The sequence below is a fragment of the Apiospora hydei genome, assembly GCF_038363865.1.
Source record: "Apiospora hydei strain CBS 114990 chromosome Unknown utg000006l_segment0_segment0, whole genome shotgun sequence".
In the NCBI taxonomy this organism is placed as follows: Eukaryota; Fungi; Ascomycota; class Sordariomycetes; order Amphisphaeriales; family Apiosporaceae; genus Apiospora; species Apiospora hydei.
The window spans coordinates 2,966,735-2,985,267 of NW_027117365.1; the positions used below are offsets into that span (position 1 = coordinate 2,966,735).

Here is an 18,533-nt window from a genome sequence, read left to right on the forward strand (position 1 = left end):
AGCGCCGTGCTGACATGCGTTCGACCATCAATTATTGGCATGTGCATCATTATAGTAGTGAATCTGGGGCAACTGCGTCAGCCCGCTTCTAGAACACCCACCCACCAGGGAACGAGACCGTCTTACCGTCTGATCCGAGCACCCCGCCGGCGTCTGGTAGGCGTACGCGCCCGTGTTGATGAAGAGCGCCTGGTCCTTGCACACGAGCCACGCCGCGACGTTCTGGCGCTGCACCTCGGGCGCGCTCCACGTGAGGGCGTCGCCCTGGAACGCAAAGGCCCCGAAGCCGTTCTTGGTCGTGTTGAACCACGTCGCCAGCGTGCGCTGCGTGAAGTCGGACACGGGCTTCTCCACCCACATGTACAGCGGCGTACCCCCTCGCCCGTGTTCTCCACCAGCTGCCCGTCCACCACGTTGAACTGCCCCGCCGTCGTGTACGACTCGAGGAGCGCCGTCCCCGCCGCCACGGCCGGCTTCGTCTGCAGGTACTTGTGGTAGTTGGGCGCCGCTACGGCGCGGACCCAGTACCAGCCCTTCTGCAGCGTTGTGCCGGGCCCGGCTGCCTGTCTGTCTTCGAGCTCGACGGCTGTCGGCTGGGGTACGCGTGGGTTTCGTCCGTAAGGCTCGTCGGGGACCAGTGTCAAGGTCATCTCGGGCGATGTCAGTGTAAAGCCTGGCTCGGACTCGACACCGCGGGCTCGGGCATTCTGGGAGCCATCCTCTGCCACTGCAGACGCGGCAAAGAAGGCCAAGAGCGTTGACCTGCCTAGAATCATGTCGGTGATGTCTGCTGAATGCCTTTTCTTTTCCTGAATGAAATATGAAAACCCAGAGGCTAAGATACGTAAGTTGCCTTGAAAGAGTTGTATTCCAACCCAGCAAGGATTCGTGGCGATGCGGTATAAGTAGCGCTGTCGCGAGTAGAGATGCTCCGCCATTGCCATTCTGGGCCACCGGCGTCTCTCCTTCCACGGCCACGCTCAGCTCGCTTCTCGTTTGGCTGGAGACTGGGGACAACAATTGCCTGCCTACTAGTGGAAAATGCCTATTAGCGCCCATATTCTTCGGTAAGGGCTTCTGAAAGATCTTCCAATTCGTCGCAATTGACACCATTGGCTGAGTTAATCGCGGACATTGCGCTTCAATACCACGGCTATTAGGCTGATTGCACAAAGCCACACGCATGATGAAAAACATCTACGAGGTAATCTACTCCGAATTCAACAAGTCTATATAAAATGGATGTGCCGACAGGCTGGTCGAGGCGACATCTTGATGATTTCAGGTGTCACCCGTTGAGGGCGACCGTCGCTGAGAAGGGCGAACCCTAGGTGCACGGTGGTGGATCGACCCCCTTTCCAAGTCCACGACGGACAACGAATAGACCGGACCACAAAGACCGGCTTTATCATATCAGGCTGCGCCAAGCTTAAGATATATCCTATTATTCTAAGTATATATGTAGTAGTACAATTGTTCCACGGGACTTCGTTTGCCCCCGTTTGCCAGATCACTCGATGACAGACCTTTCTCCCACATTCAATGAGCTTCGAACCAACCTCTCCCGCCCAAACGTCAAACCCTTCCTTCCACGTGCTCACTCCGCCTCAGAACTAAACTGTGACATGCCAACTCTCAGCATCCTCGCGACCGGTGGGCAAAGGAGCACAGATGTCACCGTCCAGCATTACATCTCCATACTCAATCGCGGTGCCAGTCCCCTTCGAACCCAGTCCGCTGAAGAGCACACCGAGCAGCATCGCGATCATGCGCTCGCCAAACTTGTTAGACGCGGGGCATAAATGAGGAGCCAGTCCAAAGGGCATGTAGGCATCCTTCTGGGTTTGTGTCAAGCCCTGGCCCATGCGTGGCAGGAAGAAGTCGTGGGCGTTGTGGCCCCAGATGAAGGTGTCGCGATGGAGGGACTCGATGTCTGCGGCAATAACGACTGGTTTTGCTGTATGAGTGGGAAGTATGGCTCGGTGTATGCGTTTCGTCGGTGGGTAGAGCCTAAGAGCCTCCTGTAGAATGGCGTCAGTCTAGGCGCCTATCCCTGAGAACGATTACTGTTGCAGTGGAAACAGTTGGTGCTTACCTTGGATATCATCAACGCAGCGATTTCCTTTTCGCTACCTGTACCCAAGTGGCTTGGAAGGTCACCTAGTAAGCCCCTGGCCAAGGACTCCGTCGTGACCCGGGGTCCATCTGAACCAATGCCCCTGAAAGCAATATGCACATAAGTCAAGAGAACGACGCGCCACAGCGTTTCAAAGGCGGGCAGGGTGATGTTGAGCGGGTTGCTTTGCTCTCCGGGACCATAGATATCATACAGCTGTCCGTTCATGGGAAGCATATGGCGGATCATGGTCACTAGACGGTCCTGTTCGCGCTCGGATACAGGCCGAGATGCGTCCTTGGACTGGACCCAGAGACGGTTGATGTCCTCGGTAACGTTGCGGGCAGCTTGGAGATCGATGTTCTCGACTTCTGGGAACAGGAAGTGCAATACCACGACGAAGCAGAGGATCCGTACGGTCGATGTTAGGTGTAGCCGTTGCTGTTGGTCGCCGGGCTCGTGTCCTGACTCTGCTGAGAGAAGGCGCCGCAAGGTGTCTTGCCCAAGCAGCGAGAGGTGTCGCCATTCTTCATTGTCGGCGTTGACGCGATTGATCAGACCCGTGGCATAACGAACGAACCTCTTGTGCACCCAAGTATCCGTTGTGGTGAACGCATTGTTGATGCCGAATGCATCAATGAGTCGTTGGTTGGGGAAAGCTCTAATCAGTAATCGTTCCCCCAGAGTACGAGCGTTGAAGTACTTGAAGTTGACAATGCCCCTAGCGACATTCATCTTACGGGCCGAATGATGGTAGAGTACATCCCACTGGCGGCACACCAGGAAGAAAAACAAGAGAGCCACGAGGATGATAGTCCACATGTTGACTTTGAAGAGGAGGTTTAAAGGGGTAAGGTTGTGTGGGTCAGGACGCAGAAGCTTTGGCAAAGAGATGCAGTAAGTCCAAGATGGTACTCAGTGAAGGCTAATGAGATTTGCTTTAGGTAAATCTCTGGATATCTACTCTGAAAATGTCTCGAGTTAGAGAACCAACGTGATATATGTCTCAGATGGGCTCCATTACTACACTTCTGTGTGTCTATTCTTTTTGTCCGTCTGCGTTAAGATTGGCTTGTTCAGGATATATAATCTGTCGGCAAGTCAGTCGTGTCTTCATGCGTCCTTCCGTACCGTCCAGTCTTCGATTGAATTGTAGCTTAAGCGGATCTGATGGCAAACGCATGGAGTGCAGAGTTACTGACTGGGAGGCCATGGGCTTCCGGAGTCGGTTGAACCATACCCATGAGGAACAGCAAATAACAAAGGTAAATTGGACCCGGAGAAGCAGATATGCCATTCCATGTCGAGTTTGAGAGAGTATGCTGGCAAGAAGAATGCCACAATGCATATCGTTCTATGATGATTCTCGGTGAGTCTTCGTTCATCCCCTGCACTCTGCGTTTGTTCATGTTGCGATTCTCGGCCGCGCCGCAAAGACGCAGTCAGCCTCAAATACAGTACTCGATACATGACGGAAACGGCACGATATGAATTATCAAACGAGCCAAGCTTCATTGATAGGCCCAGAATTGATGTGCAGGTCTCTGAGTGCCAACTGGAATGTTGTTAGCCGCGCTCGGATAAGGTGGAAGGAGAGATGAGGCACTCACCCGTGCCTGTGACCAAATTTGAGATCAAGTCCCCAGAAGCAGCTGGAAACTTATAGAATATATTACCAGCATCAGTCAAACATGGGAAAGGCTTTCCTTCTGCATATGCAACTAGACGAAAGCGGTGACATGGGGTGCCCCCGGCCCTTCTCAGCCCAATGCAACCAGCAGCAACAGTAAAATCAAACGGACCTGCATCAACTTGAAACTCCATAGGCAGTGGAACGCTCGCTTGATCTACAGCCGTTGGCTTGTCCTACACCAGACAGATGCCACATCACCGAAACCTGCGAGGCTAAGGCGGGAGGCCCACCGCCGAGAGCAGATTTTTGGGGGAGACCGAACTGCGAAATCCCAGGCTGCGGACTGGACTTGATTCGGAAACACGCGCAACTTGATACTGAGTGGCCGGCCGGGGTTCCCGGAAAGATGGAAGACTTTTCATATCCAGGGGCAGGTAGGTTTCTAGGTCCTAAAGTGGATGGACGCAGTTTGCTGGACTGGAGGAGTAATCACAGGCGATATTGCGTTTTTCAACAACGGATGATTATTCCGGTAGCCCAATACTGGACTGTAAAAGGATCACTCCAGTTTCATTGAATAACTCTTCTCATAGCCAAAATTCACTTCCTTGAGCTGTTTTCTTTTTGTCATGGTGACCCCTTTTTATGGCGGCATAATCACTACGGTTGCGCTTATGATCGACGATGACCAAAATGTATCTTGTTTTATCCCAACAACTGTTCTATGTATACACTGTATTATAGGGAATAAAGATGACGGCACGTGAAGGCTTGTGGAGGATAGGATAGGACAGGACACGGCCCCTGACACCCCGAGGTTCATTATCAAGTTCTCTATGTCTGACAACATAGCTGCGCGGCATGATCCAACGTACCTTCTTCAAATAGAGTCACATTCCCATCACGGGCTTACAAAAACAGAACCTGGTCCGCAAAGGTATCCGGGGTTCAAAGCATTTGAAACCTAAAGACACAAGCACCATGACTAAATCTCAGAAAATCAAGATTTCCATTGAGCTCAAGCTGGAACTCCCGCAACCCTCAAAGGCCAAGGGTGTCCAACACGTGCATGTTACCGAGCCACCCCCTCCAAGCGTGAGCGATCCCCGGGCCACTGACGACTCTGGTTCGTACCCCTTGCACGTGGCTGGCGGAAGGTACGGCCGTTGCCGTTTCCACGGTCGCCGGGGCACATCAGTAAGCCGCGGACGTGCCGACTGCCGCGATAGCTGCAGCAACGACCGCTGCCAATACTATGGCCGTTGCTCCAAAAGCACCAGCCGCGAGGGTAGCAACAGCGAAAGGCCCGGGACGTCGGCGCGATCGAACGCCAGTAGCCCACCCGCTGAATCTGTTCACTGTGGCAACACCCCGCTCCTGATATGGGGGACTAGACTGAGACTGAGACGTTACAAACCCCTCTAGCTGAACAAAGTGGAGGTGACTGGGAGTCTCTTCCGAACAGCATGGAAGAGGACCAGATGACCACCGTAATACTTGTTGCCCCGCCGGTGTGAGTCGAAACATCTTTCTTTTGAAAAGAAAATGCAGAAAGTAAAGAAACACCCATCTTGTGCCTGAGAAAACACAGATGTACTCGGCCGCATGTGGCAGGTAACAAAGTAGCTCACCTTGGCTAGTTCTAATTCCATGTTTATCAGCCTGGCCTTGACAGATATCTGTGAGACATTCTCGATGGTTCAAATTCCCCCTTTCTTGCAGATGATGTAGTTTCTATAGCGATCACAACCCTAGGAAATAAGGGAACGTTCAACGAGCAGCCATGTCACTTTTTGTAGTCTGAGATATCAAGTAAAAGGAGTCGCTACTTCTAGTGGTGTGGTAAACGCATTCGATAGCTATTAAACCCGGAAGATAACTACGAAGGGAGTTTCTTCCCACGCAGCAATACTATCGGCATCCAAAGATGGCATGTCTATTCGTTCACGCCCCTTCCTCGAAGGGACACAATATTCGAAGAGTGAAATATGTTTATATATAGCTGGGTCTGCTCATATATATCAACAAATCTAAACGGTATGTGAAGTATCTCATAAACATCGGAAGTATCATATCGTGATAGGGGTCCGTCCCTGATGCCGCCCTAGTTAAATACCCAAAGTGCCCATGTTCAGCCGGGCCCTACGCCGGTATACCAACTGATTCCCCTGCAGGGGGCTTCTGTCCATAGACGACGACCAACAGGATATAAAACTGATTATTCCGATCGCTTATCTCCAGCTTGACGTTATTCGTCAACTCCTCGTACTCCAAATCCGACATGCCGCCCCGGAGGAAGATAGGCTTCGCGACCTGGAGGTCGCCCGTGCGGGTCTTGACCAGGGCGTAGCTGCCGGCGAGCTTCAGCTTCGGGTTGCTCGGCCAGGGGCTCATGGGGATGGGGATGAGCTCCTCCTGCACGTTGACGAAGCCGACCTCCTCGAGCCACTGCTTGTACTTGCGCGGGCACTGCAGGTCCCGCCCGAACTGGCTCATCGTCTCCAGGAACGTGGTCACGTAGCGGTGCCATACCGAGCCCTCGGCGGTGCCGCCGTGGCGCATGGGCTCCACGGACTGGTCTACGTATTCAATCCAGCCGCCGGGATTCACTGCCCACGTAATAATTAGCCGAGCATTTCTCACTGGTAGGAGAAACGATAATTGTCCATGTTCTTCAACGTAAAAGTTCTGGAAGGGTCTGCAGTGGTACCTCAAGGAGGTACAAGAAAAGGACTTCAGGGGCCACAAGGACCACTCACAATTCTCATAGGCGTGACGCATAATCGTCCTATGGTCTTTGAAGCACGTCACCACGTAACGCAAATGTACATAATCGAACTTATGATCTAAGTTATTTCACACGTCAGCCGCTGCATCTGGAATGGTACCCAATCGTGCATGCGACCCGAACGTACGTTCGGGTCGATGCAGGGTTGGTTGCTGCTTAGGGTTGGTGGCCGACAGCTGTGTTTGCTTGCTTGCTAGTAGAGTGCGCCAATCGAAAGTCGCACAAAGCCACTGAGACCTCTAATACGCTACCAGGATAACACGCGCAGAAGAAAAGAGAAAAGAAACACTCACCGTACGTCCAGGGATCTTCCGAGTCCTCGCGAATGAACCTGCAGTTGGGCACCGTATCCTCCATGTCCGGCTGGATCAGACTGAGGTCGGTGCCGATGACCTCGCTCTCGGGGTTCTCCGTGGCGTAGTCCAGCGCCCAGATCCCGGTGCCGGTCGCGATGTCGAGGACGTGCTTGGGGTTCTGCACGGGCGCGACGGCGAGCCGCTTGTCGAGCAGGATGGCCGTCATCTCGTGCTGGAAGTCGAGGCGGTCCTGCTCGTCGGCGTCGTTGGGCAGGTAGTACGTGTCCTCGCGGTAGGCCTGGTACGTCCGGCCGCCCACGCCCACCTGCGAGGCCGGGTCCGAGATGGAGGAGTTGGTCACCTCGCGCGGGCTGTCGAACAGCGCTGCGGGATCCATTGTGGCGGCGGCGGCGGCGATCTAAAAAAGAAGAATGGCAGGACTAAGTATGTATGTATGTATATCGTGACGTTGCTGAAAGGGAATGCGCAAACAAAAAGAGGCGTTCCTGAGACTGTCACACTGCAAAACCGACAGCGCACGCGCAGAGGCGGCAGGCCGTATATCTCATATGCAGGTCAAGCCAATTACCCCGCTATATCACACCTACAGAAACTGTGCCGCTTGCATGCGCATACCCTGGGTAAACTGGCAACAATAAAGTATTCTGCAAGAATAGATGCTCGTGGCCTGCGAATAGATTCTCGAAGCATAGCTAAGTAGGTAGATAATCATGGCAGCGCACTCTCTCGGCCATTGATACCATATGGACTATGAAGCGTCACACGCTTGGGACGACAATTACCGTAATGACTGGATTGTGTATGTACCTGAACTGTAATCTAAGCTACAGGCTAAGAGAGGTCGGCAGATTCACCAAGCTGCCGACCCTGCCCCTTCCACCCGGGAGAAAGTCCCCGTCGGGTCCTAAGCGAGACTAATGTGTCCTCGCTTGTTGATGTATCTCTGCTTGTACCAGATACTCGCGCCTTCCAGCGTCTGGAACAGGGCCAATGCGTACTCAAAGATGAGCACAGTAAGCCAGATGTTGCGCGTCCACTCCGGCACATACATCTTGCCGTCGACGCACAGCAAGCAATCGAGGGCCTTCTCGCGCGCCGCGAGCATAAAGACCAAGACCAGCGTCGCCAGCAGGACGTCCAGGAACGCGAGCCCCAGCTTGGCCGTCAGCGGCGCGAAGAGCCCGTCGCCGCTCTCGTCCGGGTCGCCGTACGAGAGGAGGGTGCGGCCGCGCACTGTGACCTTGACGGGGAAGGGCAGGCCGTCGGCCAGGCGCTGCAGGTGGGGGTGCACGGCGACGGCGACGACGCAGACGGCGTTCCAGGCGACGGCGGCCCAGCACACGGCGAAGGCGGCGCGGACGTCGGTGAACTGGTAGAAGGGGCCGATGTAGGAGTGGCCGTTGAGCAGGGCGAAGACGCTGAAGACGAGCAGGACGGTGCGCAGGATGGGCACCAGCTGGAGGCGCGGGGCTAGTTCCGACGCCATCGTTTGCTGCGGTGTCCTGTGGATATGGACGCAGCGAACTACGTTAGGGAATCCGGGGTGGTTCAACTAGTGTTCGTCTAGGGCAATTTTGCTTCAGTCCAATGATAATAGAGTTTCCAATTGATGAGATTCCAGCATCAAATGGGTTGTTGTTTTGTGCAATTTGGGCAAAGTTGGACCTGAGACTCCCGCTTCTACTTCAATGGACGGAACAGGGCATGACGTAACTTGCCGAACGCGCGTTTTCGGTGGTATTGCATGGGCGAGGTTCTGGTTAAACCCCTCACCCATTCTCACGCATGACCCTGCCGCTGTTTCAAGTGTCCATCACCAACGTCGCAGCCAATGGTTAGTCAGCTTGGTCGAGGCCCTGTCAAACATCAGACAAGATTGACACAATTGACGGCGTCCGATCGAGCCACCGACTCGGGTTCACGCCCGAAAGCTTGACAGGCGGCGTTTCGAAACGATCCTCAGAGTGACATCGCTTGGCACACGCACGATGGGAACATGCCGCCAGGAAAAGCCACTTGCAGCAGACGGGACCACTCCCCTACCCCCAGGCTTTGACAATGCCTCCTGAATAGGCTGTTCTGGACCTCCAGCGGGACCCGAGAACGCCGCAAATAGTTCCTTTCCCCAGATGGAAAGTTCGCAAATCTGGTTTGGTCGCAAAGAGGCCAAGGTTTGCGGTTTCATCGGGCGCACTGAGCACACGTCTCGATTGCCGCGGAGTCTACACGGGTTGGCCTCGGGGACAGGAATAGCATCATATCATGGCAGAAGGAGGCATCCATTCCTGGATGTATATATATGGAGTCGCCGCACTGGATGAATGTTGTCCGTGCAGGTTGGATACCCATCATCACCATGAGACGAGCGCACACCATATTCACGCTTCTCTGCGTGCCGTTGACACAGGTCTACGGCAAGCTACTGGACTCACACAATGGCCAGCTTTTACATCTTACTTCGTCCACTGGCTCGTTCTGCCCCTGGCACCGAGATTATTTGAGTCTGACTCCCGAGTGGGCGGAGACGGAACGCTCCCCACTGGGGCTGGTCGCCGGCTCCTGTGCCGGCAATCTATCCCAAGAGATATGCGTCTACTCCAACCCGTCATTCGGCAACAGTCAAGGGATTGCCTTTTTGACCAGCCCCAAGCGGGCGGCCCGGCTCGCACAGTCGACCACGTTGACAGACCCGTCGCTCCATAGCCAGACTGAACGGTTGAACATGGTCACCAATCCCAAATGGGAGGTGCAGCCGATCCCTGGAAAGGGGATGGGCGTGATCGCGACGAGCCATCTCAGCCTGGGAGACCATGTCATGAGCGCCACCCCGGCCATCGTGCAGGATTCCGCCATCTTCGAGCTGTCAGACGACGAGGCAATGGAGCTGAGAATCCGGGCAGTCGAGCACCTCCCTCCGGTTCTGCGCTCGGCCTTCCTGAAGTTGACTACCCACGACCATGCCGCCTCTTTGTCGGAGCGAATTGAGAAGATCATCGACGTCAACTCGTTTGAACTCGACCTCGTTGGGGACGTTGAAGATGACGAGGGCGAGAAAAGCTGGCTTGCCGTCTTCCCCGACAGTAAGCATTTCCACAGGCGGTTACGGGTCACAGGCTAACCAAGACTCGATAGTCTCACGACTAAACCATGCATGTCGGCCAAACGCGCAATACTACTTCGATCCTCTCACATTGACTCAGCATGTCCATGCGGTGAGGGACATCCACCCAGGAGAAGAGATCACAGTCTCGTATATCAAGTAGGATGCCTGCACCCCTATCAATACCCATACCTGCGAATAGAGAACTGACCTGAGCAAAGTGCCTTTCAAACACACCGACGACGCCAGAAGAAAATCGCGAGCATGTGGCACTTCGGATGCACCTGCGACTTCTGCTCGAAGAACCGCCATCAGATCAAAGCGTCGGACGAGCGGATCCTGCAGATCCAGAAGCTCATCAAGGAGTTCCAGGACCGCACTCCGCGTTCCAAAGCCACGCCGCAGGCAGCCGAGTTGCTGATCTCGCTGTACCGCCAAGAGAAGCTGTGGTATGCGTTCTACGAGGCGTACACGATGGCCGCCCTGGAGTACAGCTTCGTGGGCGAGGAACGGCAGGCTATCATGTACGCGCGGCTGGCCATTGAGCACGGCATCGCGAGCGCGGGGCCCGATGACGAGAACGTAGAGATGATGCGAACGCTGGCCAGAGACCCGCGGAACCATTGGAGTTGGATGTATCGGATCGACATACGAGAAGGCAACTATTAGGCTCGTACGTAATCAGCGTGAGGAGGTATCACATAGAACGAGGAGCCCAGTTAACGGATACAATTGTACATATTTATAGAGGCTATGTATATACTTCGAATACCTACGCCGAGAGGAACTCCTCGACCTTGGCAGCGAACTGGTCCGGGTCCTGGAGAGGAGCAAAGTGGCTGACGTTGGTCAACGTGACGCGCTGGCTCCCGACGATCCAGCTGTTGAGCAGGGCCGGCTCGGCCAGGACGACGGCCTCCTCGTACTGCCCGTCGGCGATGGTGACCTTGGCGCCGAGCTTGATCCGGGCGAAGTCGGCCTCGGTCCAGTTGGGCTGCGTCGACTCGAGCGTCTCGACCGCGGCCGCGAACGCCTTGAGGTCGCCGTTGGGCTGCAGGGCCGCGTACTCCTTGGTCGCGCGCCCGATGAAGGCCGCGTACGTCGCGCTCGACGAGAAGGTCGCGTTGGTCGACTGCGGGTTATGCCCCCGCCGAAGGCGAAGGCGCGCTCTACCAGCGTGCTGTTGTTGCTGTCGAGCAGCGCGGCGAAGGTGCCGATCGCCATGTCGCTCCAGCCTACCCAGGCGGCTTTCGCGATCCCCAGCGTCTCGAGCAGGGCCGAGGCGTCGGACGCGTACAGCTCGTACGTGAAGGGCGTGCTGTCCATGGTGCTGCGGCCGTGGCCGCGCGTGTCCATGACGATGACTTGGTGCTTGGCCATGAGGGACTTGACTACGTCGCCTGTATCACACGGGTTGGTTCAGTCAGCTTGCGAGCCTAAAGCTCAGGTGAAGACGGGTACTTACCATAATAATCCGAGTTGCCGAAGCCGCCGTGCAGCATCAGGACGGGGACTTGGCCGTCGACGGCGGTGCCCAACTCGGCGTGCCAGATCTTGACGCCGTTGATCTCGGTCAGGGTCCCGGCGGGGTTGCCGGGCAGTTGGGGCGTGGGAGGCAGGGTTTCCCAGACTGGCGTGGTCTGCGCAGCGGTTACTGCTGCGAGGCACGAGATAAGGCTCGAGTAGATGATTGAAGAACGCATTGTGGAAAGTTCTGACGCTAGGTGAAGGGACGACACTGAAGAGAGCGTATTGTAGTTGGATGATGCCGCGGCTTCAAAGGAACGAAATCTAGTGAGTGTGATACTGGATGAAGCAGTGGGTGAAGAACTCAAACACAGAGAATGGACACTTTAGATATGGTTATATATCAATTTCCTATTACTAGTACGTGAGGCTGTACATGATCTTCAGCAACGAAAACAAGACCTCGGGACGTGAACAGAGCATTGACGGACATGGGGGCTTGGAAACTAAGTCGGCGTGCACGACGTGTGCGTTACTCCCGAGTCATGCCCAACCAGGGGGGGCCTGCCTGTCAATTTTGGGACGAAAAGTCAATCCTCAAACTCTCGTCTAATAATATCCAGGGTCTAGAACTCTTCCATGGGGACTCTTGGCTAAGGAGGCTGGCCGCTTCCTTTTACTGGGCAGAGTCCAAGAACATTGTTCGGCTTGCCAATGGATGTTGAAGACAGGTCATTCAATGATTACCCTGCGCAAGATGAATATCAGGATCCCAACAGACGGAGAAGACGCAACTGTGTGCATAGTCGCACTACTCAAAGAACTAGAGTTGAATTGTCATTCTCCTTTTGGGTGAGTCCATGGAGGAGAGAAGACCGTAGCTAAACAGCGCCGGGCTTTCGACCCTACCAATTAGCACCACCAAAACCAGTGAACATTATGACCGATCAACAAATGGAATAATGGCCGTGGAATCAACAACAAAACGGACTCTTGAAATACTATATTCCAAGGTAACGATCGTTATACCAATGTATATTGAATTGATTATACCATCCGACAGTACACTAACGTTGGCACATGCTGCTCCGAAATCTGGTTGCCTGAGGGTCCTGTCAAAGGCACTAGCGTCCTGTAGAGGTGGCTGTCGTCGCCCACCATATTCACCCACCTACTCACGCTATTATATACCGCATGAACAAAGCTATTTCACATCGAACGGGGATGTGGTCTAGTGGTATGACGTTTCCTTAGCATGCGCTACTCTCTCTCCTAGAGTCTGTAGACCAGCATGGAAAAGGTTCTGGGTTCGATTCCCAGCCTCTCCACGATTTCTTTTGTGCATTGCGGGCGAGCTTTTTGCAACCTGCCTTTCCAGCGCATATCATTTACTGAGTCGCCGGGCGCCGTGCTGCATTATACTCTTTTGTTTCGGGGGATTTCCTTTTTCTCTGGATCCGGAGGAACTTCGTCGCTGCATTACTTGTTCAGTGCATCCTAGACACAACACTGTGACGTATGGGCATGCCAGTAATCGCTGCTGACAAATTTCCCCTGCTGGTCAACAATCGGGGGTGTAAGACGGTCTTAAGCCCAGCTGGAAGATGTATCCTCGACCCTCCCTCTAGGAACACGTATAGCAGTTGCTTTGTTGGGAATTGCTGAAAGTGTCCAGCAACCCTTATCCGTGAGAATGGCGTCTACCAGCGTGTCAACCATAGAGTTGGCGCCGATGCAGGATCGTGGGCTTGTATCTAGTAGTTCCGCCGATATTCTGCCAATTCCACCGGCCGCTGCGTCGAAACCGGCAACAGTAACAGCAATCCCAGCGCCGTCCACCAGCGCCTCCGCTGGAAACATCGGAGCCGGTACCTCCAGTTCCACCGTGACGGCCACCGACAAGATCTCCAAGGTCCGAGGCATCACCGTCATCGCCACACTCGCGGGGATCAGCTTCCTAAACACCATGGGCTCGGGGATCCTGGTCTCGGCGATCCCGCAGATCGCGCGCGACGTGAACCTGCAACGGGGCCTCGAGCTCTGGCCCGCGGCCGTCTACGCGCTCGCCGCGGGCTGCCTGCTGCTCATCTTCGGCGCGCTGGCCGACAGCGTCGTGGGCGCGAAGCCCATGTGGGTGGCCGGCAGCTACCTCTTCTGCGCCTTCACGGTCGCGCTCGGCTTCGCGCAGACGGGGCCGCAGGTCATCGCGCTCCGGACACTGCTGGGCGCGTCGATCGCCATGTGCCTGCCCACGGCCGTGGGGCTCATCACGCTGACCTTCCCGCACAAGGGCACCTGGCGCAACGTCGCGTTCGCCATGAACGGCATGGGCCAGCCGCTCGGCTTCGCGCTCGGGCTCGTGCTGGGCGGCATTTTCACGGATACTATCGGCTGGCGCTGGGCGTACTACATGATGGCGGGGATCAACTTCGTGCTGTCGACGGCGTCCATCTGGTCGCTGCCGCACAAGCCGGTGCGCACGGGGAAGACGCTGGCGACGCGCCTCGCCGAGATCGACTGGGTCGGCGCCGTCATGTTGAGCGCGGCGCTGGGGCTGCTGATGTATGTCCTGGCCATGACGACGTCGTCGTACCTCAGCATCGGCTATGCGCAGAACGCGGCGCTCCTTGCCGTTTCGCTGGCGCTGTTGATTGCCTTTCCGTTCTGGATGCATTGGCAGACGCTCAAGGGGCGCCCAGCGCTGATCCCCAACCGGCTTTGGCGCAATGCGACCTTCACCTCGGTTTGTATCAATGTGTTTTTCTGCTGGGCGGCGCTGAATGGTCTAGAGTACTTTACCACTCTCTAGTCAGTCATCCTCTTACCGAAACGATATACGGGGCGATTCACTAATGCATCTTGCAGCTTCCAAGAAGTTGAGGGTCTCAGTGCACTGCAGAGTTCACTGCGTTTCATCCCGCATCCGATCTTGGGGGCCCTCACCAACATCGCGACGGCGTACCTGATCTCAAGAGTGAAAGTTCAGACCTTAACGACCGTCTCGGCAGTGGCGACTATAGTTCCCCCAGTTTTGATGGCCACTATACGCGTGGGTGAGAACTACTGGTTCGCTCCCTTCTGGGTCCTGCTGCTGTCGCCTATGAATCCCGATGGTACTTAGCACTCTCCCCAACCGCCCCCCTCCTCAAACTGAGCGTTTGCTGATACACCAACAGTGCTCTTTACCGCATCGAACCTCGTCATCTCGGAGGCCTTTCCGCCAGAGCTTCAATCGCTGGCTGGCGGCGTCTTCAACGAAGTCGCCCAGTTCGGGAACAGTGTCGGTCTCGCTGTGACTGCGGCGATCGCAGCTTCCGTAACGGAGCATTCGCACTCTGTTGACAGTAAGGCGGCTCTCATGGAGGGTTACCGCGCGGCGTTTTGGACTATCTTTGCCGCCACCGGATTGGTAACCATTGTCTCATACGTTGGTTTCAGAAAGGGTGGCACCGTCGGCAAGAAGAACGATTAAGTGATATAGGAGGGGCAATTACTGTTTCGCTTTCGGAGTAGCCCTACGATGTCGACGGGTGTGGGCTTCTATGTTCCATGTGTAGACGGTAGTAAGCTGGGCGCTCAAGATCTTGAGTTGGGGCTTCTGCCAAGAAGAGTCGTAAAACCCCTTGTCCACTGCCTTGAGAAGGGTGCCAGTAGCAGTCGATAGCCCCTTTTTGAAGTTGACAATGATACTGAAAGGAGAAGGGCAGTGCCCAAATTTTGAAGATTAGAAGAAATCGCCAAGCTGGTCTGCACATGTGCGTGGTCAAGCTGAACGGAGATTGATATTACGATGACACGCCCCTTTTCCGATACGCAGTGCCAGTACAGGACGCCGTTTCCAAGATACCAACCAACATAGCTTGACTGCATGGGTTTTGTCTACCAGAACCATACGGGGTATTTTAGATAGAGCTTCTTTTCTATAACAGTGAGGCAAAGCACTCTCTTTACACGAGGCACAGTCTACGATCTTGAGACATAAGTCGAGTGTTAATGGTTATTAAATAATGGAGTTGGTTCCCCCAACCACTTCTAAAAAATCTCGCAGCTCAGGGATCTGGCTTTGACCAAGTCCTTCCGCAGCGCGAAGGAAGCTGAGAAGTAAAACAAAAGACCAACGAATGCGATACGCTTTCAAGTACTTCAGAATCATACCTTCCTTCCCCCTCCCCGTTAACTGCCAGCTCGTGCGGCACACGCCAAAAACACTCTAGAAGAGTTTAATGTTGCAGAAGTCGTGCTCGGAGGGCTTGGTATACCCGTAGGCGTAGCCATGGCCCCTGTAGCTACCTGCTTTATACAACCCGCACTCGTCGGTAATCATCTTATTGACGCCCTTGGAAGACCCGGTGTTGCATTTCGCCTCCTGACCGTACTGGCAGTAGAAGGCGACGACGTCATCGCTGATGATCCACTTAGTGCCGTACTCGCCGCCGCCGCAGATGCGCTGCAGCTCTGCGTTGGCGTTGTCCGTGTTGGTGTGATTAAGCTCGATATTGTCGCAGCCGGCTTTGCGGGCCACGAGAACGCCCTCGCCTGTAATCTTTGTGTTGTTCGTGGGGCGGTCCAGGGACGCTGTGCTTCTTCGAGCCGCATCGCTGGAGAATGGGGTATAGTTGATGGAAGGCGTGCCCACGTCATCGTATTCCACGCTGTAACTGCCCTCTTTCATCTCCTTATTCCCTGTGAATTTATAGAAGCTCAGCTTGCCCGAGTTTGCCGGGAGGGCGGAAGCGAAAGTTGCAACGAGGGCAGCAGTGGTAATGAAAATAGGGGTAAACAGCGTCATGATGTAGGACGATATGGGCTGTATGTGGAAGGTTATAGGTCTTCAGTGTCTTCAATTCAACCGTGTGATCAAATATGGAAGGAGGATTTGTTCTTGATATTAATGCTTTAGCTCCTTCAAGTTCTGCGATTATCGGGGATAATTTCGTGCTTATATACTGTCATTTGCCTTTGGCCAGCCAGCCTATACATCACAATAAACGCCACTGAATCTCTTTCATAAGCCACTACTGTGTTTTGGGTTCTTCAGAGCCAGCAAACTGCCGTCGCATGCGGCAATATCACTCATGTCCTGATGTAGCCTGCTGCAACCGGAGGGACCAACACCTTGCTGAAGGAGTTTGTAACATATACGTACCATCACAGTTCGCATCCAGCAGAACTACCCTTTCTTACTACTCAGTCACCACGGGTGGAAGTTTTCGACGTATATCTAGTATGCATTGGTATTCATGGTGTCTCGGTTGCTACGCTAGTGCAAGTACCCGATATGAAAAGAATTAGTGTCTGGCCCCTATTCTCGCAGGCTTGGAGCACATATCGCCATCGACATAGGACCGGGGAGCCCATGCCCTTTATTAACCTACATGAGAGGAATCGCGCCTTCGGTGTTTAAGCATGTCGCCCTACTTGGCCTACCAGGATCGACAGTACCCACTCACCCTTGCCAATGCCTCGGGACCAACCGCAAACGAATTTGATCCCTGTATTTCCAACCCAACTGTATTACGAGCGCCCCCTTACCAACACATCAGTGCCGAAAACGTCACTCGAAACCTTTCTAGACGTTAGACCCCCAACATCAATGTTACATCGCTGTAACATAATGTCTAACCAGTTGGCTAACTTCGTACATGAGGGACACTTGCAACCCCCAAAGCAAAAGCGAGTGGCTACCATCCTAGGTAGGATGACCGACGCGCCATTGTGTTCTGGGCAGCGACTTGTTTCCAACTACGTAATTTTCTGGACTTCATCTTCCATTTCGCGGTATACAGCGGTATACAGGGAATTATGTCTTTCTCAATACCAAGGTTTCCTCAGCAACGTCGAATTGTACTGTCAATTGTTTCCGTTGTTACGCTTCTGCTCTTGTTCTATTCGTACTACGCTTACTATTGGTCTCGTCCAAAGACTAACCTGCATTGGATTCCGACCTCGACCACGCCCTCGCTGATCCCGCGAAGGATATGGCAGATTCTATTGCCTATGCCCGGGAACGTACATGCGAAGGGGCTTGCGGACGCCCAGGCGCGCTCGTGGCTCCTCTTGAACCCCGACCACACGTTTAGCCGGTTCAGCACCGACGGCGCCGAAGACTTCCTGCGCCAGCACTATCCCCAGACGCCATTTTATCTCGACACCTTCCGCAGCCTCCCGAACCCGGCCCTGCAATCTGACTTCCTACGATATCTCGTGCTGCAGGCAGAGGGCGGCGTCTACACGGATCTTGACACCAGTACGATCCAGCCCATAAGCAGCTGGATCCCGGAGGAGTACCGAAGTCGCGCCAAGGTCCTCGTCGGCATTGAGTGGGATCAGCGCGACGAGAAGGACCTGCGAGGCATCTTTGCCTACCCTGTACAATTTCAGCAGTGGACGCTGGCCGCCACGCCGCACCACCCCATACTTGAGGACCTGGTTCATCACGTCGTCGACTCCTTCCAGAACTTGACCAAGACCTACAACGTCACCCTCGACCGGCTGTCGCTGAGCGACCAGGAGATACTGATGGCGACAGGGCCTGGCGCCTGGACGGGTGCTGTCTGGAGGTACATTGAGAGACACGGGGTGACCAGCCTGCGGCACCTGTCCTACCTGCAGAGACCTACCTTGGTGGAGGACGTGCTCATCTATCCCGTCAACGCTTTTGCCTCGGGTCAAGACCACTCGGGCGCCGCGAGGTGGTTCACGCCCAAAGAGGCCCTGATGAAGCACCACTTCAAGGGCTCATGGAGAGTACATGACTAGCTAATGGTACTTCGAACACGACAAAGTAGATAATTGCATTGAAACCTTAAAATTCGAACCGATTCCTCGTTCACAGCCACCTGCCTTTATTCCACCGGTGTCGTCTATCTGTCCTGGTGATTAGAGGAATGAAGGTGGTTTGTTTAACAGTAGAACCGTCAATTCCTGGATTCTCTACTAAGTCTGTTAAATGTACCGATGCCAGTGGGTTAGAGCTTAAGGAGTCGCTGCCAGTGATATTAGGTACATATGCCTCGAGGCATGTTGTGTCGATCAACGTACCTGCCCAAGGTACATACCTCTTGCTAAGATGTGGGTAATTTCTGGTCACAACGACTGCCGACAGAACTTGA

General features: G+C 54.4%; 10 protein-coding genes across 10 annotated transcripts; 4 read left to right on the top strand and 6 right to left on the bottom strand.

Moving 5' to 3' along the window:
* Positions 1–27: 27 nt before the first annotated feature.
* Positions 28–776, bottom strand: PG997_008125 (uncharacterized protein; the record flags this gene model as incomplete). Its single annotated transcript, XM_066812440.1, has 2 exons — positions 28–291; positions 375–776. The coding sequence occupies 2 exons, from the start codon at positions 774–776 to the stop codon at positions 28–30; spliced, it is 666 nt and encodes a 221-aa protein (XP_066667782.1).
* An 837-nt stretch (positions 777–1,613) lies between these two features.
* On the bottom strand, positions 1,614–2,938 carry PG997_008126 (uncharacterized protein; the record flags this gene model as incomplete). Its single annotated transcript, XM_066812441.1, has 2 exons — positions 1,614–2,039; positions 2,096–2,938. 2 exons carry the CDS (start codon positions 2,936–2,938, stop codon positions 1,614–1,616), a joined length of 1,269 nt encoding a protein of 422 aa, XP_066667783.1.
* Positions 2,939–4,730: 1,792 nt separating this feature from the next.
* Positions 4,731–5,174, top strand: PG997_008127 (uncharacterized protein; the record flags this gene model as incomplete). The annotated part of the gene is made up of 1 exon (XM_066812442.1): positions 4,731–5,174. One exon carries the CDS (start codon positions 4,731–4,733, stop codon positions 5,172–5,174), a length of 444 nt encoding a protein of 147 aa, XP_066667784.1.
* A 717-nt stretch (positions 5,175–5,891) lies between these two features.
* PG997_008128 (uncharacterized protein) lies at positions 5,892–7,230 on the bottom strand (the record flags this gene model as incomplete). The annotated part of the gene is made up of 2 exons (XM_066812443.1): positions 5,892–6,595; positions 6,831–7,230. The coding sequence occupies 2 exons, from the start codon at positions 7,228–7,230 to the stop codon at positions 5,892–5,894; spliced, it is 1,104 nt and encodes a 367-aa protein (XP_066667785.1).
* A 528-nt stretch (positions 7,231–7,758) lies between these two features.
* On the bottom strand, positions 7,759–8,340 carry PG997_008129 (uncharacterized protein; the record flags this gene model as incomplete). The annotated part of the gene is made up of 1 exon (XM_066812444.1): positions 7,759–8,340. One exon carries the CDS (start codon positions 8,338–8,340, stop codon positions 7,759–7,761), a length of 582 nt encoding a protein of 193 aa, XP_066667786.1.
* Positions 8,341–9,210: 870 nt separating this feature from the next.
* Positions 9,211–10,623, top strand: PG997_008130 (uncharacterized protein; the record flags this gene model as incomplete). The annotated part of the gene is made up of 3 exons (XM_066812445.1): positions 9,211–9,934; positions 9,987–10,113; positions 10,176–10,623. The coding sequence occupies 3 exons, from the start codon at positions 9,211–9,213 to the stop codon at positions 10,621–10,623; spliced, it is 1,299 nt and encodes a 432-aa protein (XP_066667787.1).
* A 103-nt stretch (positions 10,624–10,726) lies between these two features.
* PG997_008131 (alpha/beta hydrolase) lies at positions 10,727–11,657 on the bottom strand (the record flags this gene model as incomplete). Its single annotated transcript, XM_066812446.1, has 3 exons — positions 10,727–11,134; positions 11,194–11,354; positions 11,420–11,657. 3 exons carry the CDS (start codon positions 11,655–11,657, stop codon positions 10,727–10,729), a joined length of 807 nt encoding a protein of 268 aa, XP_066667788.1.
* A 1,457-nt stretch (positions 11,658–13,114) lies between these two features.
* On the top strand, positions 13,115–14,893 carry PG997_008132 (uncharacterized protein; the record flags this gene model as incomplete). The annotated part of the gene is made up of 3 exons (XM_066812447.1): positions 13,115–14,229; positions 14,287–14,534; positions 14,598–14,893. The coding sequence occupies 3 exons, from the start codon at positions 13,115–13,117 to the stop codon at positions 14,891–14,893; spliced, it is 1,659 nt and encodes a 552-aa protein (XP_066667789.1).
* Positions 14,894–15,631: 738 nt separating this feature from the next.
* On the bottom strand, positions 15,632–16,210 carry PG997_008133 (uncharacterized protein; the record flags this gene model as incomplete). The annotated part of the gene is made up of 1 exon (XM_066812448.1): positions 15,632–16,210. The coding sequence occupies one exon, from the start codon at positions 16,208–16,210 to the stop codon at positions 15,632–15,634; it is 579 nt and encodes a 192-aa protein (XP_066667790.1).
* Positions 16,211–17,418: 1,208 nt separating this feature from the next.
* On the top strand, positions 17,419–18,180 carry PG997_008134 (Initiation-specific alpha-1-6-mannosyltransferase; the record flags this gene model as incomplete). Its single annotated transcript, XM_066812449.1, has 1 exon — positions 17,419–18,180. The coding sequence occupies one exon, from the start codon at positions 17,419–17,421 to the stop codon at positions 18,178–18,180; it is 762 nt and encodes a 253-aa protein (XP_066667791.1).
* Positions 18,181–18,533: the final 353 nt, after the last annotated feature.